This window comes from Pinus tabuliformis, chromosome J, assembly GCF_031772625.1.
Source record: "Pinus tabuliformis cultivar Carrire ecotype Pingquan chromosome J, CPIR1, whole genome shotgun sequence".
NCBI classification, from domain to species: Eukaryota; Viridiplantae; Streptophyta; class Pinopsida; order Pinales; family Pinaceae; genus Pinus; species Pinus tabuliformis.
The window spans coordinates 247,682,909-247,708,265 of NC_142295.1; the positions used below are offsets into that span (position 1 = coordinate 247,682,909).

The 25,357-nt window shown below is 38.9% G+C and overlaps 2 protein-coding genes across 8 annotated transcripts in view; both read left to right on the forward strand.

Annotated features, from left to right (window-relative positions):
- The window catches only part of LOC149226687 (valine--tRNA ligase, mitochondrial 1-like), a 174,978-nt gene extending 149,886 nt beyond the window's left edge, over positions 1-25,092 (forward strand). For all 7 annotated transcript variants that reach the window (XM_089377560.1, XM_089377559.1, XM_089377563.1 and 4 more), the window contains 6 exons: positions 855-1,106; positions 1,198-1,707; positions 1,873-1,976; positions 2,092-2,191; positions 24,400-24,545; positions 24,627-25,092. In XM_089377560.1, the coding sequence (XP_089233686.1) occupies positions 855-1,106; positions 1,198-1,707; positions 1,873-1,976; positions 2,092-2,191; positions 24,400-24,545; positions 24,627-24,795 (1,281 nt within the window). In that variant the 3' untranslated portion in view covers positions 24,796-25,092. The remainder of the gene's footprint in view (positions 1-854; positions 1,107-1,197; positions 1,708-1,872; positions 1,977-2,091; positions 2,192-24,399; positions 24,546-24,626) is intronic.
- On the forward strand, positions 9,217-12,670 carry LOC149226688 (uncharacterized). The gene is made up of 2 exons (XM_089375346.1): positions 9,217-11,666; positions 11,777-12,670. Exons 1-2 carry the CDS (start codon positions 9,743-9,745, stop codon positions 12,370-12,372), a joined length of 2,520 nt encoding a protein of 839 aa, XP_089231472.1. The 5' UTR covers positions 9,217-9,742; the 3' UTR covers positions 12,373-12,670.
- Positions 25,093-25,357: the final 265 nt, after the last annotated feature.

The window sequence follows — 25,357 nt, forward strand, 5'->3', positions numbered from 1 at the left end:
CTAGATCCTGCTGTTCTCCTTTTTATTATTAGCCGTACCTTTTCTTTTGTGTCAGCCTTTTTACCGTCTAGGAGTTTTCTATACGGTCCCATAGTCTATGGACGGTTGGTTGTACACTAGTCCCTTTGACCTTTTCCTTGGTCATTAATAAAATTATCTTCTCCTCTCTGAAACAAGATAATAGATTACATTGGAAGGTACCTCCTTTTTACCCAGTTTGATATTTAGAGGTGCAGATTCTTTTATCTATGAGATGTAGAGGTTGGATGTGACTTCTTTGCATTGGATGCTAAAAATCATAGTTGGGAAACTTTTTTGTTGCATAACTTGTTGCTTCAATGCATTATGTTGAGTTGAAACTTTCAATTAGCTAATCTCTAAGATATTACACTTAATATCAGAAGCATGAGTCTTGAATGAATCCATATTTTTTATAGACTTTATTTATTTTGATTGAAGTCTTTCACAACTTACAATATATTGTTCTAAATTACATTGATGTTTTCAATGACTCATAACGATCTTTAACGTCCTTTTACATATGTGTTCCCTTGTCTGTTAAAAAATGATTTTATGATGTTTTACATAAATTTGTCTTGCATTGCCCCTGTAACCTTAAATTGGAATTTCAATTTCAATATCTTCTATCTCTTCTATCAATATTATAATTTCTCTGCTGTTAAATTATACTCCATGTTGTAGCTTTACAACTATGATGACTTTTTGAAGATACCATATGTAGGAGCATATATTCTAGAAAATTTTGAGGTTCTTTGAAAATATCATATTGTGGATTTATAGATTCACATTTGGCTTTCTTCCTGAAATTAAACTCATAAAGTTATTTGATACAGGTTTATTTGCATCCAATGGTACGTGATGCACATGGTCGTAAAATGTCCAAGTCATTAGGCAATGTGATTGATCCTTTGGAAGTCATAAATGGTATAACATTGGAGGATCTGCATAAAAGGCTGGAGCAGGGTAATTTAGATAGAAATGAACTTGACATTGCAAAAGCAGGACAAAAGCAAGACTTTCCAAATGGCATAGCAGAGTGTGGGACAGATGCCCTCCGTTTTTCTCTTGTGGCCTACACTGCTCAGGTATTTTGGTGCCAGTCTTGAATTGTAATAGGTTATATTATAGTATTATTAGTTGGAGCTTAGCCGTGTATGTTTTGAAATTATTGTGCAGTCAGATAAAATAAATTTGGATATCCAGCGGGTAGTTGGTTATCGGCATTGGTGTAATAAACTATGGAATGCTATCCGCTTTGCTATGCTCAACTTGGGAACAGATTTTTTGCCTTCTGAGAATTTGGATGTGAAATCTCTGCCATGTGGTTGCAAGTGGATACTTTCTGTTCTAAATAAAGCTATCTCAAAGACTGTCACAAGCATGGAAGTATATGATTTCTCCAGTGCAACCAATGCAGTTTACTCGTGGTGGCAATATCAATTATGTGATGTTTTTATTGAGATAATTAAGCCAGTCATGTCGGCAGATGATAATAATTCAACATCAGCATCAGTAAAACTCGTTACAAGGGATACATTATGGATATGCCTGGATAATGGATTGCGGTTATTGCATCCGTTCATGCCCTTTGTTACTGAAGAGTTATGGCAACGCTTACCCCAAAGACTAGGGGATACCTCAAGGAAAGAATCAATTATGATTTCTGATTATCCTACAGTCGTCGAGGTTTGCAATGCAAATCTTTTAATGTTTGTATTAGTTTGAAGGAATCTCTTATATTTCAATATTTTTTTAGCAACTTTGTTCAAGTTTGCCTTTTTAACATATTTGTAGAAATGTTATAGACATTAAATAGTTGTAGATCTTCTTGATGTTTCTTGTGTATTGCAGGAGTGGACAGATGATGAAATTGAATCACAGATGGTTCTTATTGAATCATCAGTAAGGTCAATAAGATCTCTTCGAATGGCTTATTTATTACTTCCAAAGCAAAGGTATGCAGAGGAATTTTACAATCATGTCCACATTATAATATTCTTTTTTTATATTTGCCATTAAGATGAGCTTTATTTTGGAATATTTTGGTCTAAGAGGACATTCTCATGCCAGGCCAGAGGCTTTCCTTCTATGCAAAACAGATGAAGTGGCCACAGTAGTCGAAAAGGGTGCTACAGAGATTTGCACGCTTGCTTCCTTAGCATCACTGAAGGTACAGCTACACTGAAACTTGTATTTTTTATTCAATGTCCTGTTGAGCTTGTCAAATTCCATAATTATTATTTGTTAGGTCGGGGTTAATGATTAACTTACTAATAAAACATTTATGTGGGTAATTGACATTGTTTTTGCTTTTCACTTAGTGGTTATTGATTATTATAAAGCTTGTTAAAATTTATGCATGCATCTACTCAGAGAAAATTTATGCATTTTGATTGATATTCATTTCAATGGATTAATCCATATATATTTTAATTCCTTTATGTTTTACTTCAGTGAGGGAAAATTTGTGTAAGAAAGCTGAGGTTTTCTGAAGCCAGAAACTTAGCCTGATTTTATGATTTTTATCCCTAACATTTTCCTGAATTTCCAAAGTAAAACCCCAACAATGATTTCAGGGAAGGAAGATGGAAGGAGGTGGGAAATGGGTATGATGGAAATAGGAGAAGAAATGCGGAGAAGGAATATGAATTGACAGAAATATAGGAGGGGATGGAAAATACTGCAGAATGTAAAGGTAATGAAATAGAAGCTCATGTCTACAGCAGTTGAATGAAGATAATGATGTTCAATGGAAAAGAACCAGATTCCAATACAAGTGGAGAAGGAAGCATAAATTCTATAATGTCAATAATACTTGTTAATATTTATGATTGAGAGAAAGAAGAGGATATCTATGAAAATGGAGATGATAAGTGTGGGTAGGTTATGTTGCTCTTCCTCAACTTGGGTCTAAGTGACCAACCTAGGGTGTATGGATGTGTTAACCTTCTACTGTAAATGCTACGCATTATTTACAGCATTGTTATACAAAGGGCTCATGATGGAAAATATAGCAGAGGAAATCCAGGGAAGAAATATGAATTGACAGAAATATAGGAGGGGATGGAAAATACTGCAGAATGTAAAGGAAATAAAATAGAAGCTCATATCTACAGCAGTCGAAGGAAGATAATAATGTTTAATGGAAAAGAACCGGATTCCAATACAAATGGCAGAGAAACATAAATTCTATATTGTCAGTAATAATTGTTAATATTTATGATTGAGAGAAAGAAGAGGATATATATGAAAATGGATGGTAAGTCTGGGTAGGTTATTTTGCTTTACCCCAAAATGGGGCTAAGTGACCAACTTAGGGTGTATGGGTGTGTTAACTTTCCACTGTTGATTTATATTTTTGGGAGCCATTTGTAATGTGAATAATAATGCTGTAAATAAGGCTTAACATTCACATTGCAGAGGGATGCATCCCTGATTTTTGGGAAAGGAATCATTACAGTTATGGCATTTATCCTAGGTTGGCATGGGGATGCTTGTGGGATGTCGCTTGTCAAATGGTGATATCCTTGAAAATGTCAAGGTGTTCCCTGGTCCCCATAATATGATTTTTTATTAATTTCTTGTATGGACTAAAATCTAAGCCTCATGGTATAAATATGATATTTGTTACCGATATGACAATTTATTAGAAAAGTTGTATAGACACAGATACATGATTGACAATATATATATATATATATATATATATATATTCACAGGTTCAATGCTATATATTCCATATGAGGAATATACATATACTGTCAACTTCCGTCATGTCACACGCAGGAATTGAACCTGGGTGGGGAGGATTGCATTCCTTCCTCCCAACCACCCAGGATAACCCCAATTGACATCTATATATATATATTAATTTTTTTAGAAGAAAGACTCATTATATTTTATTAAGAAATATACGTGTTGCTGTCCATGGGGAATTTAAAGGAGAACCTCAGATTGATACAAACTTGAGACATGGAATCATTGTTGATTTTATAGCATGCAAGAGGAGAAGTTCTTTTTAGGTGGTTGTTCGAGAGGAGCAATTAATATGATTTCTTTCCTAAGTTTAACTTAGGAAACACACATTAATTAATTTAATCAATTAATGTTGGGTAATTGAGCAAATTCCTAAGGATAAATAAGTTAGTTATTTAAGTGACTTAGATCTATTCTCAACCATTAATCTATGTGGGTTAGGATTTAATCTTTAGCTGTTTATTACTTTGGAGATTGAGGGTTAGGGATTATGCTCAATTTGAAATTATAAAAGAAGCCTAAAGGAGAGGATGAAGACAATTGTTTTGGAGAGATTCCGGTAGATTTGAATGAGCCTATTGCAAGTTTGTGATAAGCTGAAGAAATCAGAAAGTGAGCAGCAAGGGACAACAAGGGTTTTCTGGAAGGGAAATTGATGGAGGTCGAATTTTTAGGGGAGCGAGGCCAAGATCTTTGAGAAGAAGGCCAGGTTTTCTGTTTAGGCCGAATTTGTGGAGCAAGGCCGAGTTTCCAGCCATGGGCTTGTGGAGCAAGGGTGGCCATTTTTCCCAGTGCATAGGCCGTACAGGTGGGGGCCATAATTCACAAGTGGAAGCTGGGATTTGCCATGGCTGTGTTTATTCCAGGAGGGCCGAATTTCTCTTGGGCTGAAAATGCAGTGGGATTTTTCTAGGTTCTATTATTGTTTTTTCTTTTTGTGTAATTTTTAGGGCCATTTTCCTTGTGAGGGGAACCCTAATTTTTCTAGAGAAAATTTAATTAAGGATAAATTTTGGGGCAAATTAACTGTGTTTTTAGTGGTTGTTTTATGATTGATTTTCTAAATATTTATGCTGCAACATTATTGAGTTAAAAGTACTAGAGTATTTTTGTTTTGGAGTTTTCAGAATCTATTCACAACATAAATTTAATTTGTTTTTTTTGTTGGCTCATCCCACGAGTATTTGAACCTTAAATCTCATTTTTTATAGAACACTTCATATCATGATGATTGCCAATTGAGCTGCACCCCATGGGCAACAAAAAATTAATTCTTTGAGTTGAATATTTTCTGGGCATAAAATAGCTGTAGGAAAAAAAAATTTGAAATTGGTACTTGGAAATAAACATGGTATCAGAGTACTTGAAACTCTAAAAAAGGGAAGATTAGTAGCACAAGGGTTATAATAGCAGATTTTTAGTCTCAGCAGAAGGGTTTTGTGGCTAAATGTTTGATTTGAGAAAAAATCAAAAATGACCTCTACCGGGTTGAGATTTGAAGACCAGATGGAAGGGGCATCTAATTTCAGTCCATGGAAGGAGAGAATTTCACTAATTCTCATGGAAAATTGCCTATGAGAATTTGCTGATACTGATATACAACCTCCTTCGAATGCTACAACACAGGCCACTCACAATTTCAAGGATGTGAAAGTTAGACACATCATTTTGGACACTGTGAAGGATCATGTGATCCCTCACATATCAAGAAAGAACAATGCTTGTGAGATGTGGACGACTTTGGCAAAGCTGTAACAGAGTGTTGAGAGAGAAATTGAAAAACACCAAGATGAATAGATCAGACACAGTGGCATCATACCTCTCCGGGATTTAGCAAGTTCGAGATGAGCTTGCAATTGTTGAGGAAGCTGTGTCAGAGGATGAGCTTGTTAAGATAGCCTTGAGTGGGTTTTCCAAACAATTGGCTACCTTTGTGATAGGGATCCTAGCACGAGATAAGCTTCTGGATTGGAATAGACTATGGGAAAATTTCACTCAAAAGGAGATTTGTGAGGAGTCATTGTCTAGTGGCTACCTTTTTGACAAGGATCCTAGCATGAGATAAGCTTCTAGATTGGAATAGACTATGGGAAAATTTCTCTCAAAAGGAGATTTGTGAGAAGTCATTGTCTAGTGGCTACCTTTGTGACAGGGGTCCTGTTAGAAAATCAGGATGGCAGAAATATTTTCTTATATTTGTTAATTACTTGTGATGTTCTTGACTTCTTATTAGGTTTTTTTTATATCTTTTTTCTTTTAGTTCATCAAGCAATTACCAAAGCAAAGGCACATAAAACAATGGACACCAGATATAGGCACTATGGTAGGGCAAAATCCCCCTCAAGGGATGTGGAGGATACATAAATTATATTTGACTCAATACTAAACCTTTTTACCTGATTCAAGTTTCTTTAAGAGTACAATGACTCTTTTGACTCAGAATAAATCCTAGAAGTCCTCAATGGGGACTTTGACCTAAAACATGGTGACCCAAGCATGAAACCCATGCTTTAATAAGTCACAATAATAATAATAAAAATTCTTTTCTTTATTCTTTTGACAAGGACATTACAAGATGACTCAAATACATTTAATGAAGACTGAGCCTAGTTACATTTTCCAATAGATCATAGCATGAGATAAGCTTCTTGATTGGAATAGACTGTGGGAAAATTTCACTCAAAAGGAAATTTGTGAGGAGTCATTGTCTAGTGGATAACGTAAGGGTGGGGATGAGGAGAACCTTGTTCTTGTTGGGAAACCAAATAAGGGCAAGGCAAAGGCCAAGCAAAACTCAAGTGGAGGAGCTACTTCATAGGATGATAAGAAGAAGGACATGAACAAAGTTAAGTGCTTTACTTGTCACATATATGGAGGTTGTGCAGGTCAATGTCTGAACAAGAAGAAGGGCAAGGGAATGAGTTAGTTGATGGAACAGAAAACTGGTACGCAGTAGTGTAATTAAATGTAGTCTTGTGTAAGTAGTAAATGTATTATTGATAAATATGAATTGGTGGTTACAATTCTTCGTGGCGGTGTGCCTATATAGGCATTGATTGACCATGAAGATAGGTCACATCTTTTGACCAATGCCCTTCATAATTAATGGGACATTAATTAATTTAATTAATTAATTAATATTTGTTATTTAATGTTTATTATTAATTGATGTTTATGAATATTTTATTCATAACATTGCCACCCCCTTTAGAGATGCTTTGTCCTCAAAGCACAACCAGAAGGGTTTCCTCTAGTTGAACATTGTTGCTATGGAATGGCATCCTTTCATTGACTGGTGCAATCTTCACGAGTAATTGTACCTTCCTTGGAGTTGGGAGTGTTAACACCATTTAATTTATAATGTCGTCCTTGTCAGTTAAACTCCATGAATTGTTCTTCAAGGTTTGTAGTATAGCTCCCTAGTTGTATTAACCATTTTGTACCTAGAACTACATCCATTTCTTTGAGTGGTAGGGAAAATAGATCTATTTGTAGCTCCAATTCTTGTATTTGGATTGACAATTTGTGACATTCTCCTATTTCCTTGAATTTTTTCCCAGTAGCGACAAACATGGTCATGTCCTTGATTGGGCATATATAAAGATCAAGTTGTTTAGCAAGATCGATGTTTATACAATTATGAGTACTGCCAGAATCTATAAGTATATTGACATTTCTGCCTTTTATGAGTCCCTTGAGCTTTAGGGTTTTAGGACATCGTGTCCTCCTCATGTTTGTTGATGGCGTAGTAAGCTTAATGTTACTTCTTGGAGATTGGCTCTTCTTTCGAAGATGTGGTGGAACGTATTTTGTGTTGAAGGAAATGTAACTAGGCTAGGTCTTCATAAATGTAATTTTGATATTTGTACTTATTTAAGAAAAGAGAAATTATTTTGATATTATTTGTCAATGAGTTTCTTTCTCATTGAAAACATGTCAAGTACATTTTGAAGTGCTTCTAGAGAGTCAAAGTCAAAATGTAATTATGATGAGACCCTTTGATGGCATGTTACATCATGTATGTCAATATACAAGGTCATGGGAACATCTCCAAGCAAAGTCAAATCCTCTCCTAGCATCAATGAAGTCTCCAAGCAGCAAAATGATGAATAAAAGTTGAATTATAGTGCAAACTATAAGTCGGCCTAATGGACAGTCATGTCGGCTTGAAGAGGAGGGACAAACCTCTATTTATAGAGGTTGTCCACTCCTCAAAAGCACAATGAACTATCTCTGAAATCTGCAAGAAAAAGAAGACTAAGAAGGATGAAGAAAAGACAAGATAAAAGGTCTAACAAGGCAACAAAGAGAAGAGGAAGAACAATGAAGATTGAGAGGCTGTTTCTAGGGTTTATACGTCACATGTGCGAAGGAATAAAGGGCAGTTTGCGGCTACATCAACAGTAATATTACAGGATATATTTTCTATTGTTTGGGCTAGTAACTAGGTCTACAAAGGCCTCCTACTTTAGCGTGGAAGGAAGACTTTCAAGCGAAGGAAAGAATGGCATGTGAACCTGGTGATCCTCCCCCATGTGCGAAGACAAGGGCTGCAGTGCTGTCACACTCAGCCTACTACCATACATCAAGGAGAACTTAGATGACCTAGAGAAGGAGTGAAAGTGAATATCCTTAGGTGAAGGATATCACTAAGTAGAAGTATCTCTCCTAGAAGACCTACTTACTATAGAAGGAAGAACGAAGTGCCAGAAGGAGGAGCAAAGTGCTGGAAGACAAATTTCCATGTGCCGAAATTTATAGTGTAGAAAGAGGAAGGAGTTGACTTGTGCTTGGAGGATCTTATAGTCAAGGGTCTAGGGTTTGGCAGCTGTTCAAACATGAAGCTTCAATAAGAGAAAACTTACAAAGCGTTTTCCTCTCAAGAGTGGAGAGGTTTTTTCCTTGGCAGAGAGCCAAACTTTGTGTTCTTGTTATTTTGTTTTTGTTAATTTTGGTATGTTCTATGCTTAAGAGCAATTTACTTCAAATTTTCTTATTAGCTGATGGAGGGGCATTCACCCAAGGGAAATCATTGTAAATAGTAGACATAGGGGGTCATGTATTTTTAGGAAATAGTTTTCCTAAGTCTCAAGTTAATGTAATTTAGGCTTTTTAGTGATTTAATTAGATAAGAGAGGATGTGGACCATCGAGCTGAATAAAGGGACTTTTCTGTTTTAAAACAGAGAAAAAGATGGAATGGATAAGTCTCTAGAAGACTTAATTAAATGTAGTCTGCCATATGTATTCTGTAAGCGAGCTTTAGGGCTTTAGTTGAGTGATTTAAGGAAAGGATTGATTTGATCCATAGTTTTCAAAACCGTTCCGGTCTGACCGGTTACCGGCCTAACCGGCCGGTTAGGAGGCCCACCGGTCAGAACCGGTGAAAAAACCCGGTCAGCACCCTAATTTGCCCAGATTTTTGACCTAACCGGTCAAAACCGGCCGGTTTAGGTCCTAACCGGCCGGTTTTTTGCTAACCGGCCGGTTCCGTCCTAAACCGGCCGGTTTAGGGACAGGCCGCCGGTAAAGGTAAAAAGCGGACGGTTTATGGCAGCTGAGGGCGGTTTAGGGTTTTTGGGGGTGAGGGAAAGGGATTTTCCCTCCAAAAAGACCCTCACAATTGCTATAAGACACCCCTCTCACCCTCATTTGTCTCACACAACTGATTTGGAGTGTTTGTGAGTGTTTGTGAGTTTGTTTGTGAGCTTGGAGAGTGTGGAGTTTTTGCTGAAGTAGTCATCTTGGAGTTGGAGTTGGAGCTATTTTGGAGATAGTGTGTAGCTGTCAGTGGAGTTGCCATCATCAAGAGGAGGCTAAGGGAGCTACTTTGCATTTCCAGGTAAGGATTTGCACTTGATAATTCCTCATTTGGGTCTGCTGTCCATGAATTAATTTTTTTGTGCTATAAACTTCTCATTTCAATGATCTATCATCTATGCTAAGCCTATGAACTCTCTAGCTCTATGCTATCAAATTTTTTAGCTTGCATGTGCATTTTTTTTCCTACATTTATCATTGGTTTTCCATGTTCCTTAGCTGCAATTTTTTTTTTAAATGGCAGATTTATTTGCAAATTGTTATTATTTCAAGCAAACATGGCTCCAAAAGGAAAGGACAGTGCATGGGCTCATTGTGATGTAGTTGAGGGAAAAATGATATGCAAATTATGCCATAAATCTATTGGAGGTGGGGGTATTCTTAGGTTGAAACAACACTTGGCTGGGGTAAGAGGCCAAGTAAAGCCATGTGATGCACCAAATGCACTGTTAGGTCCTATTAGGGCAGAATACATTGCCAAGCTTGAAAAATTTTATGAGGATAAGGCTAGGGAGAAGGCCATCCAAGATGAAATTGCAAGGAAGAGGGAATTATTAGAAGCCATGAAAGAGAGTGGGTATGATGACTCTGAGATTCAAGACTCCACTTCTATCCCTTCCACCAATGACCCCTTTCACTATGTTCATCCTTCTGTTGGAGTTGGCCAACCATCAAGAGGACCAAAGAGACAAAACATCCAAAGTTATTTCTCATCTTCTGCCACCATTGCTTCTTCTAAATCTAATCCCACTTCCTCCCAGCCAAGTTCTCAACCCACTTTGGATCAGCATTGGAAAAAACAATGCAAAGAAACTTCTCACCAATACATTGCTAGATGGTGGTATGATTCAGATATCCCATTTAATGCTGCTCGCTCACCTTATTACCAAGCTATGTGGGACTCTGTTATAGCTGCAGGAAAGGGCTTCAAAGGCCCTAGTATGCATGACTTGAGGGGAGCTCTTTTGCAAAAAGAGATATCTTCCATTGATGAGTATTTGACTGAGTTTAGAGAGTCATGGGTCAAAACAGGTTGTTCCATTATGTCAGATGGATGGACCGATGGAAAGAACCGCACTATCATTAATTTCCTTGTTTCTTGCCCTCAAGGAACCATGTTTTTGAAATCAGTTGATGCATCTGATAGGGTAAAGGATGCAAGCCTTCTATTTGAGCTTTTGGATAACATTATTCAGGAAGTTGGGGAGCAGCATGTTGTGCAGGTCATCACTGATAATGCCTCAAACTATGTTCTTGCTGGAAAGATGCTTGAGGCCAAATATAAGACCATATTTTGGACTCCATGTGTTGCACATTGCATAGACCTCATGCTTGAGGATATAGGCAAGGTGGAGTGGGTAAAAAACACTGTAGAGCATGCCAAGTGCATTACAAAATACATTTACAACCACTCATGGGTATTGAGCCTAATGAGGAAACACACTGGAGGCAAAGAGCTTGTTAGGCCTGCAATTACGAGATTTGCAACTCACTTCCTCACGTTGCAATGTCTCAATGGTCAACATAGAAACTTGCAGAAAATGTTTTCCTCTGATGAATGGTCTGAATCTCGGTGGGCTCGTAGACCAGATGGAAAAGACACCAAAAAGAAAGTGTTAGACACTTATTTTTGGAAAAGGTCTGTAGAGCTTGTGAAAATTACCGAGCCCCTTGTTAAGGTGCTAAGGTTGGTGGATGGGGAAAGATTGGCCATGGGCTACATTTATGAAGCTATGGATCAGGCAAAGGAGCAGATACGGGCAGCTTACAATGACAGGTTAGCTAAATATGGCCGTATATGGGAGATCATTGATAACAGATGGAACAATCAACTCCATCGTCCTATACATGCAGCCGGGTATTTTTTGAACCCAAGGTATCACTATAAAAATCGGCTAGGAGATCAGCATGATGGGGAGGTCAGAGCTGGATTGATTGATTGCTTGGAGCGCATGGTCCCTAACCATGTAGACCAGTTGGATATACATAGACAGCTTACTATTTTCAATCAAGCAAGTGGTACTTTTGGCAAAAACTTGGCAAAGATGGCAAGAGATGTGGACCAACCAGGTAAGCAATTCCAATTTCCATTTTGTTTTTCATTTCAAGTTAAAATTGTTTACGTTCTTTACAATTCAAATTATAAACTAAGTTACTAATTATTGTCTTTTTCTTTGCAGCACATTGGTGGGAGTCATTTGGTGGCCAGTGTCCTCAATTGCAAAGGTTTGCAATTAGAGTCCTCAGTCAAACTTGCAGTGCTTCAGGTTGTGAGCGCAATTGGTCTGTTTTTGAGCGCATACACACGAAGAAGAGAAACCGTTTGGAACAAAAACGGTTAAATGATCTTGTTTTTGTGCAATACAACCTTCGACTGAGGAGGAACCAAATGATGAGCAAATCACCTGATCTAGATCCCATTGTGTTGGACGATATTGATCCAACATCAGAATGGGTGGAGGAGACTGAAGATCCTGTGTTTGAGGCTGATTTTGATATCGACATGGCTTTAGCGGAGGATGAGGCAGATTATGTGGCGGCATCAGAACCAGGATCAGTAGCGGCATCAAGGAAAGGCAAGGAACCAATGGAAGGCACTAGTCGTGCAGGTCGACAAACTCGTGCTTCCACTAGGTCCACTTCTATTGTCATTGGTGGCATTGATACTGATGTTGCAGATGAGGCAGAGGCATCCTCAGACTCTGAACCAGATGATGTCTATGTAGCTCCTGATGATGATCATGTGTCTAGTAGTGGTGATGATCTTGATGATTGATCATGTGTACACTGTAGACTTGTAGTAGGCCAATGGCCTCATAGCTTGCAGCATGGTTTTTGGACTCTATAGGCCATTTAGAGCCTCATTTCTTATGTATTTTGCTATTTTGTCGATGATATGTATTGCACTCGGTGCCATTTTGATATATTCACCTTTGCATGGTATATAAATGAGCAAACTTTGCATATTTTGTCTCTATTGGCTTGGAATCATGGTTTTACATCTTAAAAATAGTTTTTTTTCATTAAAAATTAATTATTTAATGTATTTTTTAAAAACCGGTTCGTTTAGACCAAACCAGTCCCGGTTAGACCGGTTCCGGTCGGTAAACCGGTTAGCTAGGTGGACCGGTTCGGTCACCGGTTCCGGTTTTAAAAACACTGATTTGATCCCTTCAGTGATCCGATCTAATGTATTTTATAAATAGTGAACTTGCACATTCAATTAAGGAGGGGACAAATAGAATATATGTAAGCCTACGAGCAGAGTCAAAAAGTAGAAATCAGGCCTGTGTGAGAGACCGAGCGTGTCAACTGTAATCAATTATATTTTATGTTTATATACAGAGGAGGAATTCGATTCTGAGTGTGTCGTATGCATGAATCGAGTGAATAATTGATTACTGTGTCAACTCGTAGGTTCTGTAACAGGTTGCAGGCAGAGTTTAGAGGACACGCAGAAGAGAAATTGAGTACTGTTCAACAAAATAACAAAGGAAATTGGGCCAAAACAAAACCCAAGAGGAAGCAGAAGGCAGAGTTGAAGAGCTCTGCAAGGACAGAGATCAAAGAAGAGTGAGGAGTTTAAGCTTAGAAGGAAGAGTGAGCTGCGAATGGGCAGAAGGCCGAAACCTTTAAAGAAGCCAAACCACAGAAGAACTGATGACTTAGCATAAAAACTAAGTAAAGGGACGAACAGAGAAGCGTGAAGTGTTAGTGCTCAGCAGCCGTTGGATTTGGGTGATCAACAGCTATGATTAAAATCGCAATCGCATTTCGGAGGTGCCAAGGGACGACGACAACTGAAATAGCGAACTCCGACAAGTGATGCGGCGATATTGCCGATAGACCGATCGACGATCGCGCAATCGGAGGTTTAGAGCAAAAGAAGCCAGGCGTGGTTGGAGAAGCGATATCCGATAGCAATAATTGGAGTATCGGAGCTCAGACCTATCGGTGTTTGGAGGAGCGGAAAGGTGATAGACTAAGAGGCGGACCCGACGCGTTTATAAATGGGGGTTAAATGTAATTAAAGTCCGATATATACGTTCGGCGGTGTTTTTCTTTATAAACAGGAATATGAAGAATTAAGTGCCGATAGTGTATTTCCCAATTTTGAAGGGAAATCACATATTGGGAAGAGGAAGGCATATATGTATGCATGGCCAAGGAAAGAATGCTAAGGCCGATTACGACGAGGTTAAACCTCGGGAGCCGTGACAAGACTGTACGGTAGGCAGAGAAGGTATGTTAAAGTTAATTCCTTTGTAATGCTTTATAAAGTAGAAGAGCGCCGATAGAAGGTTATATACGTTAAAACATATATAATGATCTATGTTGCAGGAAACATGGGGCAAAAGGGCGTTTCCATACGGAAACGGGTACGAAACGCTGAAACGCGTTTGGTACTGCCACGTTTCACGAAACTGAAACGTGGCCAATACGGCCTGAAACATGTTTCAGGGCCGTACGACCCACGTTTCAGCATTTACTTGTTTTTTTTTTTAATTTATTTTTTATTTTATTTGTTTTCTAATTTATTCTTACGTTAGCCTAGTGACTTCTAGTTGCTTCCAGATGCCTGACTAAAGTTATAAAAGTGAACTTTTGCCCTAGTGTTGATATGCAGTTCATGGTAATGTTAAATTCTTAAAGTAAAAGTGATATTCTCCTTTATTTTTCATTTTCATCCTTTTACTTAAATTTTTAACATTACCATGAAATGACTCAGGATGTTTGAGAGTGGTTTCGCCCTCATTGGATTTCATATGGAGAAAGTAGAATTTTAGATCTCACTCAAAATCCAACAGACTTATCTATTTTTCAGGATTTCAGGATTGGGGGGATTGCAATGTTTCCATTGGATTTTATCATGTACTAGGGTATGGAACTTGTATTTAATCAAGAGAACCAAGCCCTCTATGCAGGGGAGACTCCCAATAATCAAGAGAATGTAGGGTACTAAGGTATGAAACTTGTATTTAATCATGAGCATTAAGGTCGTTCGACTATGTAGGAGGAGACTCCCAATCAAGCACGAGACAAGAAATTAGAAATTTCTCGTGGCTGATTTTGGATATTTCTATTTTCATTATGTGATTATTCATGAGTAAATGTGATGCAAATTTAGATACTTATAGTTTATGCATTGACAATTAACAGTTTTATCATAATGTCATAAATTAGAATGTACCATATATGCTTTATGATTGCACATATTTCTTAAATGTCCTAATATATATATATATATATATATATATATATATATATATATATATATATATATATATATATATATATATATATATATTCGCGTTTCCCCATTTCCAAAATTTGGGGAGGTCGCGTTTCGTATCGCTTCCCGTTTCGGAAACTCGTACCCGTTTCCCCGTTTCGTGCAACCTTGATAATGATGTGTTAAGGGGGTTCTAATTTCCGATAAGAAGGATCTATGGGAAAGACTTCAATCCAAGTCATAACCAAAGGTTTGAGGGTTCATATAATCCCGATAGAGGTTTCAAGCGGGGTGATTAAGTTTCGATAACAAAGGAACTGCTAATAAAGGGGCCTTGACCATTTATGGTTTGAAGATTTGACTCCATTGTAGAGTAAAATGCCTGGGACAATTGTCTTGTGTAGATTCTTGCATGCTGTGGGTATGTGCAGGTTTAGCCTGCACCATTAGCCCAATATCAATTTCTAAATTAGCAATCACATCAGCATGATAGTAAAATCCAGATAGAACATAAACATAAATAGTAGAAGACAAGCCAAGACAAGAGGACACAAGTTGTGGCACCAGCCAAGGGACAAACCCCAATGCGGGGAAACCCTTAATAAATTCTTCTTATATTGTTCAATAATTCAGCATCGAGAGAGAGATAGTACAAATATACAGTTCTATAATTTTATGATGAAGTCTCCAAGATGCAAAACGATGAATAAAAGTTGAATTATAGTGCAAACTGTAAGTTGGCCTAATGGACAGTCATGTCGGCTTGAAGAGAAGGGACAAGCCTCTATTTATAGAGGCTGTCCACTCCTCAAAAGCACAACGAACTATCTCTGAAATCCTAAAGAAAAAGAAGACTAAGAAGGACGAAGAGAAGACAAGATAAAAGGTATAACAAGGCAGCGAAGAGAAGAGGAAGAACAACGAAGATTGAGAGGCTGTTTCTAGGGTTTATATAGTCACACGTGCGGAGGAATAAGGGACAGTCTGCGACTACATCAACAATGATATATTTTCTATTGTTTGGGCTAGTAACTAGGCCTACAAAGGCCTCCTACTCCAGCGTGGAAGGAAAACTATCAAGCGAAGGAAAGAAGGGCATGTGAACCTAGTGATCCTCCCCCATGTGCGAAGACTAGGACTGCAATGCTGTCACACTCAGCCTACTGCCATACATCAAGGAGAACTCAGATGACCTAGAGGAGGAGTGAAGATCCTTAGGTGAAATATGTCACGAAGTAGAAGTATCTCTCCTAGAAGACCAACTTACTATAGAAGGAAGAACGAAGTGCCAAAAGGAGCAGAGTGCCGGAAGACAAAGTTCCATGTGCCGAAATTCATAGTGTAGAAAGAGGAACGATTTGACTTGTGCTTGGAGGATCCTATAGTCAAGGGTCTAGGGTTTGGCAGTTGTTCAAATAAGAAGCTTCAATAAGAGAAAACTTACAAAGGGTTTTCCTCTTAAGAGTGGAGAGATTTTGTCCCTAGCAAAGAGCCAAACTTTGTGTTCTTTTTATTTTGTTTTTGTTAATTTTGGTATGTTCTATGCTTAAGAGCAATTTACTTCAAATTTTCTTATTAGCCCAATATCAATTTCCAGATTAGCAATCACATCAGCATGATAGTAAAATGCAGATAGAACATAAACATAAATAATAGAAGACAAGCCAAGACAAGAGGACACCATATGTGGCACCAGCTAGGGACAAACCCCAATGTGGGGAAACCCTTGATCAGTTCTTCTTATATTCTTCAATAATTCAGCAGAGAGAGAGATAGTACAAATATACAATTTTTGTAATTTTATGACAGCGACATCAAAACCCTAACGAACAAAGTCAAAGCTGGTCAAACAGGTCAGATTTGACCTCTAATCAGCTTGGTCAATATCCCAGTCAACTCAGCCTCCAACAACAAGAAGAGGTAGCCCAAAACAGTCCAAAAATCTAGTCAAACTTCAGTCAACGTCTGGTCAAACCTGCGGTCAGCTCTTTGACAGTCAACACTGGTCAAAACAACCGTTCAAAAATGCGGCCTGCCTAGGAGAGGCAGCCTAACACAATTTGCAAAAGAGAGGAGTCAATGCTTGGTCAACACTGTCCAAAAAGACACCCTGCAGCTTCAGTCAACCTAGGTCAACGCAACCCTAAACAGAAAGACAAATTTCCTCCTTGCACGTGTGAGAGAGATGCTGCTCCTTTATGCGTACCCAATCAAGTGTGGAGCGAGAGAAGGATGTGGGATGAGATGAGTGAAATAATGCCACGATGTCTCCTCCTTTTATATGCAACGTTGAGGATAAGCTGGGGGTGAAAATGACTGTTTTTGCTTGTTGGCCGACCTTTGACAAATTGTCAAGAAATACAAATAAATTCATATCTCCATGAATACATGTCGGAATTGGATGATCGTTAGATCAATCCTACACCTCTCGTAGAGAGGAATTCAAGAAAAATATCAGCTGCCATAAATGAGGTGACCCATATGGAGTTTGGCTCTAGTTGCCAATTTTAACACTCCCTCTCAACTAGGGAGAACTCCACCTGCTAATCTATTTGTCTGTCGGTACTATCTCTGCCATCAATGCATTGCTTTGCACTGCTATGCTCTGCTTTGCTGAACTATGAAGAAGAAGTAATTGAGAATGTATCATATCATTCTCTACTGACCCGAAGTCAGTCCCAGATAAAAGAGAGTGTCTCATACCACTCTTACTGACCCGAAGTTAGTTCCAATAAAGAGAGTGTGTCATACCACTCTTACTAATCCGAAATCAGTTTCAAATAAAGAGTGTCTCATACCACTCTTACTTACGTGAAGTCGGTTCCAATTGATCCCAGATTAATATCATCCTAGCATACGAAGTACGGTAGTACACGATGCGTCCATCGGTAGTACTATGGTCCCTATCTTGATTTCCCTACTCATTGGCCAGATGAGAGGTACTTCCGATGAGTCCTAGACTGCATGGGTAGGATGTCTCAATAGGAGAAGGATGAACCACTCATCTTGCCTACATGTCGCCATGGGGTATCACAGGGGAAGGTTGAACCACTCATCCTGTACATAGCAAACCACTAGGGGAAGGCTGAACCACTCACCTTATGATTGCTCATCGCTCCAAGAAGTACCCCAAGCCTCCCGAAGCTTGCAGAGCTCAAAGTACATATCATACAGGACCCTCATAAGAGGGTCTCTCCACGACTCCTAGTTGTTCTCAGAAAGTCAAGAATTTGACTTTTTCCAGGGGCTTCATCAGAATGTCGGCGACTTGCTCATCAGTCCCAATATGATGGAGCCTTATTGCTCCTTGTTGTACCATATCCTGGATAAGGTGGTACCTGATATCGATGTGCTTGGAGCGATCATGAAATACAGGATTCTCTGATAAATGAATCCCACTTTGGTTGTCGCAGAGGATCACGGTAGTATCCAATGTATGTCCAAACAGCGCACTGAAGAGCTTCCTCAACCAGACGACTTCATAGGAGGGCATACTCGCAGCAATGTATTCGGCCTCAGCGGTGCTTAAAGCAACCGACTTCTGCTTCCTGCTCATCCAGGATATCAAAGTAGAACCCAAAGAGAAACAACACCCAGAAGTGCTCTTGCGATCCACCACACTGCCTGCCCAATCAACATCAGAATAACCATGTAGCCTCACATCTCCGACAGTGTATCTCAGTCCATGAGTGATTGTGCCCCGAAGATATCTCAGAAGATTCTTGGCACCAATCCAATGTGAGTGATGAGGCTCAACCATATATTGGCTCAATGTGTTGACTGCAAAACATACATCCAGACGGGAGTTCACCAAGAACATCAGTGCTCATATGAGTTGATGCTACTTAGAAGCATTTCCCAATTCTGGTCCGATAACACTACCGCATAACATTTCGAAGTTAAGCTCCATCGAGTTAGTCATGGGCTTGCAGTTCACCATCTCAAATCTTTCGAATATCTTCACCACGTATTTTCCCCGAGAGAGGAAAATTTCTCCTGGCTTTTGCGAGACCTCCAACCCTAAGAAGTAGTGCATCAGTCCTAAGTCCTTTATCTCAAATTCGGAAGCCAACTCCCTCTTACATTTGTGAATGAGAGGGTCTGCACCAGTCAGAAAGATGTCATCCACATAAAGCACCAGTATGATTTGTGTCTTTTTGTTGTACAAAACTCCGATCTTTCTTCTGTACAGTCCGAGGTATTTTGTACCTTTGTTCCCTGCCTAGTCCGAGAGACCAACATGCTGTATAGTCTGAATAATAACCGAGCCACAGTCAACTAAAATCACAACAATCCGAGCTAAAACCTGAGCTTTTGTCCGAAGTATCAAGGAGTTTCCACAGCTGGTCTGAGGTATTAATCTTTAAGTGCACCGAGATGTATCACTTCTGTTCACCGTCCAAATCAGGCTTGAAGATATTACCTGCTCTGGTTTCGTGCCTCCTTTTCTTCAAAGTTTATGTTCTTCCTTAGTTCACGAGTTGTGAACTTATCCCTTTCTGTACTGTACTTGATGACCGAGTAAGTGCTGGAAGAATGAAATTAGATGCCTAATATATAGTGTTTTTCAATGCTAAACAAAGAGACATGACCCTTCAAGCAGGCCGACATGAGTAGGCTAGGATATAGGTGGACTTATCGATAGAAAGTTAATTTTAACCTGAAAAATTAATAACTTTCAAACCGCTTGGAGATTTGGGCTGAATAATAGCTCATTGGAAAGCTAAAATTATGCTCTTCAAGATGGTGTAGGTCTCATGGTGAGGTTTTGCCTCTATGGTGGAGAAAAATAATTTTCTTTGTGACTATCCTTAAATTTCTGTGCATAAAATATTTGGAACAATATGAGGGATGTTTTGGGACAACGTGGCTTCTCCATTGTTTTGCACCAATAATGTCATCATGATAGTATCCAGCATCACGAAGGTATAGCATCATGTATTCAATGATAGTGTAGTAATATGTGACAGTCCAACCTTCATTAATTTGTCAAAGACACCAAAGTAGTCTTCAGTATGTCAAAGTGCGGTCATTCTTGAGTATGACATCATCAAAAGTATGGCTTCATCAAGTATAATCCTTCACATCACGAGGTTGTATATTGACACTTAGGATCTAGGTCATCAATCAAGGCACATGATTGGCACTTGGCAACATCATAGTTAATTCAAGTACTTCATAGGGCTTCCTTCATTAGTGGTTTGACTTCTTCGTGACTTGACATCTTCATAGATGTTATCCTAGTCAACCAACCACCAAGAGTCATGGCATCATCATCTAGAACCAGGCATCTCAAGAATATTGACATCTTAGTCAATGCCATATTGACATCAATGACAACCTTGATTAACAAAGTTAATTATCCCATAGACTCCATCACCTATAAGGTCAAGGCATTGGCTTTGGTCATTTTGTTGATCACAACTCAAATTTAACTTCATAGCACATTTTTCTTCACTCAAACTTTATTTCGGCCTCTTAAGGAAAAGTCGCTAGTTAGGGTTAGGGCATGAATTTAACCTAAGGTAGAGAGTGCTACCTTGTGGAGGGATTCAAAACTTGGATGTGAGGTATTTGTCTCAAAATTAACCTTTTCTTGTGGCTAATTTCCCCATTTTAGGGTTGATGCGATTTGTCATAGGTAAATTGGGCCTTAGAAAAGCCTTATTTTTCCCTAGGCTTCAACTTGAGGCTTATTGAAGGCTCATTGTGCCATAAATTTAATGTATAAATCTATTGTATGCCTTTTCTTGGCCTTGTGATATCCTAGATAAGCCTGCTAGCCTTACTTAATCTCTACCCTAGGTCACATTGTGTCCTAATTGGGCCTTTGGATGATCCGTAAACTGTCGTGGATATTCCATTGGACAGTGCGTCACAACAAATTTGATAGTATTATATTAAAAATCTGAAATTCTACACTATTACACTTTTATTAAATTTCTAGATTTGTAGATTTTTACTGTAATTTTTAAGACACAAGATATGCTCTGGGAAACCCTTTCAGCGTTCAAGAGAAAAACCTAGCTGGAAGGTAAGGCTGCTCAACTCCCTTTCTCTGTCTGGAAATATGGCTGCAAGTACAAAGAAGTATGGCCTGTGGCCTATGGGTTGCTACAGTGCTTAAATCCTCTCTATGTGCTCTACCTCCTATCCCTCTTGGTTATTTTTGCTCGAGTATGGAACAAATGCACTCAAAAGAAATGGGATGCCTCTTCCTCCTAGTGGCCCCGTTATAACACAACGCGATAGCCTACTAATGGTTAAGTTTGACTACCTCAACTCTTAACCAAAGTTACAATATAGACTCTTTTAGAGTCTTTTACATCACAATCACGTGGCTAGCCCCTTTTCCGTGAATAATAGGGGCTGACGTGACATCTTGTCAAACTATTGTTGTGAAAACAGGAAGGTTAACTTTTGAGTCACATGACTTTTGCATACAGAGTTCGATTGACGTGCTTCTTTGTCGTTGGAAAGATCTCTGTGTAGAATAACAAGAAAAGGTGCGACGCTAAAGTGACAATTTTACCCTTAAAAAACTTCGTTTGATCAAAACGCTCCTCGAAGGTTTCATACTTCGTTTTGCCAAACTAGGTCCCATTGGTAAAAACGGTCCCATGAGTTAATTCATCCACTTTTCCCACTCTGAATGCATCGAGATGGATGACAAACAATACAATGATCGAATCCAGATCATTGGATGATGCACATTGCTCTAATTATGATAGATGGGCTTCCTTACCCTATTTTTTTCACCTTTCCCCTTGGACTAGATATATCCTTTAAGGTGACCTAGTATAGGGAAGCCTTCCTTGCGGTGAAAGTCCACTTAAGAGTAGGAGGTAGTGGCTATGGTGACAACGAGCCACACCTCATATTGTTATCCCTTGGTCTAGTTCTTGTCTTGTAAGCTACCTTGACAAGACTTGCTAGATTTTGATGAAACAGGGGCCTAGGGTTGAATATTAGGCTTCGACACTCATAAACTAATGTTTTCATGCAAAATTAAGGGGGTATGCCCACAAGCAACCCTTATGGGGAAACACATCCCACACATTGGGGAAACGTTACCCCCTACGTCTCCCCTAGTTTCCCCAAAAGGGGGACATGGGGAAACATTTCCCTAGGTGTCCTCCAATTCCGGGTGCGTGGAAAATGTGGGGTGCGTACACCCTACCTTGGAGGATGTGCCCTTCTGGAACATTGTTTACAAGATGCACAGGGGAAGATTGAGTTTCTATAGCTGAAATCTCAGCTCCAGTGAGATGAACTACAACAGAAGAGTCATCATTCTCAACTAGTTCTTGTTTAGAAAAATTCTCTTTTTGAGAGAGACTCCCACCAACAACCTGCACTTGATCTGTTTGTTGATGCCACGTTAAGAGCAGATTCAATTGAAGATGCAGAGGTATTGCTTGCACTTCCCAAACCCATCATCAGACTTTGGGAAAAAGTCATCAACAACAAGCACATAAGTGGTCATGAATATGAAAAAGAAGTGTCCTTTTACATTCCGGACTACTATAAATCTCAGTGTTGGGTATCTTCAAGAAAGCTCATCTTTGCTTGCTCCTCTGCCACAATATCTTCAGATTGTGAAATGCCAACATTGTGATCGGGTTGGCCATGTGAAAGATCAATGTTTTTTTCTTTACCCTTGTGAGCATTGTGGAGAACATACTCATTATTTAGACATATGTTCCATAGGCAAAGATTCACCTTGGATGGATTGCTTCTTGCCAATGGTCTTCAACAACCATGAAGATATATAGGTTATACCATTCCACTTGGTTTCACCAACCCTCCTACACTCTATAAATCCTCAATAAACAGACTACAAAATTACAATGATTATTTGCTAGTGTTGGGCTGCCAATTTGTTGCTGGGAAGTCATTTTGGTAGTGAAAACTCATAACCACATTGGATTCGACTCTCAACTATCATTGATATGTAGCATTAGTCACGTATGTATTATAAATGTTTTTAAATGGTTATTATACACATTAAAAATGGTTATTATACCTTGCTGTCCCCTGACTCTTTGTTTTGAGGTGGTTGTGGTGGGTAGACATACTGGGTACACATCCCCACTTACCCACACTGATGTACCGGAAACTTGGTGTAGCATAGCTAGAAAGTGAAGGGATCAAATAAAGAAACATGGCCTAAGCTGAGATGATGCTGTCACAAGGGGAAGGGGGATTTAGCCATGCTTATAATCTGAAACAAGTGTGGAGAGGTCAATGCAATGTACTTGATGAATGCTATCCTTGGGAGGCCTGGATTAATATGGCCTTGGGGAGAAATCTAGGTTGACATCAATACACTCCTGGTGGTGGTTGGAGTGGAGGATGAAGATATAGTCGTCCAACCATCCAGTGCTGAAGAATTAGTAAAGAAATTAGTGATGCATTTCTGAGTAGATGGTGGATCTCCCCAGTAGTTTTGACCTTTCTAGGCGCTTATTGGCATGCTTTGGACCTGGATGGTTCTAGTGCTGTCTGAGTATATGCGGTGCACTTTACTCCCTTACTGCCAGGGACCAGATGAAAGGAAGTGGCAATCTGGTTAGTTGTCCAACCATCCAGTGCTGAAGAATTAGTAAAGGAAAGAAATTAGTGATGCATTTCTGAGTAGGTGGTGGATCTCCCCAGTAGTTTTGACCTTTCTAGGTGCTTATTGGCATGCTTTGGAGCTGGATGGTTCTAGTGCTGTCCGAGTATATGCAGTGCACTTTACTCCCTTACTGTCAGGGACCAGATGAAAGGAAGTGGCAATCTGGTTATCTGTTGCAGAAGAGCTGTGGAGTAGATGGAATCTCTGAGAAAATGCCTCCGATGTACAAGCAAGTCACTGTTGATAAAGATCTGCTTGAGGCCCTGATGCTGCAATGAGAGCTTCCTCTAATATCATAATAGTCAGGACATCTACAAAGGGTTTGAGAGGATCTACCAAATAAAAGAAGATGCTATTGATGAGGCAGTGAAGGTATTTATCTTAGGATTTCTTTCTTTGGCCCATGCTTCAAATTGGAAAACTCCTGGAGCAGAGGTGCTGTGAAGTAGAGGCCATCTGAGAGGAAATGCCTCTCTAATATACAAGGCAAGTCACTGTTGATTAAGGTATTTGAAGAATGTCGATAAAGATCTGCCCCTGAAGAGGCACTGGAGACTCCCTTTAATATCATAATAGATAGTACATCTAGATAAGACATATTCACGCCTTTGCCTCACGAGCATCACTACCTTTCTTCGTTCCGCTTGATGTGTATGGCGTCGAGAGGATCTATAAAAAAAAAATTAAGAGGCTATTGATGAGGTGGCAGAGTTGTGGATCTAGGAATTTTTGTTGCACTTCAACTTTTATTTAGGGCTTCATGAATTTTAAAATTTTGCTTTTTCAATTATTAAAGATGCCGATCTTTACTGTCTCCTGAGACCAATTAGGTCAGACAAATAAAGGGAATCTGACTAAATGGGGTATTTCATGGTTTTTTATTTCCACATAATGTTACACTGCTGTCTATGAGCAACTTATTTATGCATTTCAATTATATATTTTTGTAGGTACTCCGGGAGGGTGATGTGCCTCCTGTTGGCTGCGCAGTAAATATTGTGAATGAGCATCTATCTGTATACTTATTACTCCGAGGCATTGTAGATGCACAGCTTGAACTTTCAAAACTGGAAAAAAAGAAAGAAGAACTTATCCGGTAGGCTATGATTTTTATAATTTTACACTGGAAGTCTTTGCTGTTTGTGTCTTCATCTGATGGAGTTTTTTGTGGAACCAGGCAACAGGAAGCAGTGACAAAGAAAATGAACATTCCCGGATATAGAGACAAAGTACCGGCCAATATACAAGAAGAAAATCTTTCTAAGTTGAATAAACTTATGGCTGAATTGAGCATCGTCGAAGAGGCAAATGAGAATTTTGAAAAACTTTTGGCAGATAGCAGCTAAAACAATGAGTTGAATTGCAGTATCTTGTCACTACTGATTTTCAAGTATTGATAGATCATAATTTGTGCCCATTAAATTCCATTCTTGGTATGGCACTCAATATATTTATTATTTCTGCTTTCAAACGCCGTCCTCAAGTAGAAATTTAAATGAAATCTATATCGGCCTTACTGATAATTCTCAATTTTTGTCGTAAGGCGAATGATCCTTCAGTCACTCTAGCTCCTAAATCACATTTTTCTAAAAGTAGAGAATTTTTTGATGCAAGAATAAAATATATATGTTGCATTATGTAAACAGATTTTCGCAAAAAAAATGAAATTTCACATGTTGTAGTGGTTTCTCTAGTTTCATAACAGTTTTATGTGATTGTATTGGGTTTACATGCTGACGTGCTTAAAGTAAGTCTACTGCCAAGGCATCAACATATTTCCGTGATAGCTTTCCGATATTGTAGACAGGTAGTCTACTGTGGAACATTTAAATTCAGTGAGACGCGTACAATGTATTTTAGATATCTGGAAAAGCAGCCCGAGTCTTGCCTAGCCGTGATGTTTTTGTA

What these genes read in the sequence shown, in the direction of transcription:
- LOC149226688 (XM_089375346.1), top strand. Translation starts at nt 9,743, where the DNA reads ATGCTATCAAATTTTTTAGCTTGCATGTGCATTTTTTTTCCTACATTT. An exon ending in AAGAGATGTGGACCAACCAG is followed by an intron (nt 11,667 to 11,776) that starts GTAAGCAATTCC and finishes TTTTCTTTGCAG; the next exon opens with CACATTGGTGGGAGTCATTT.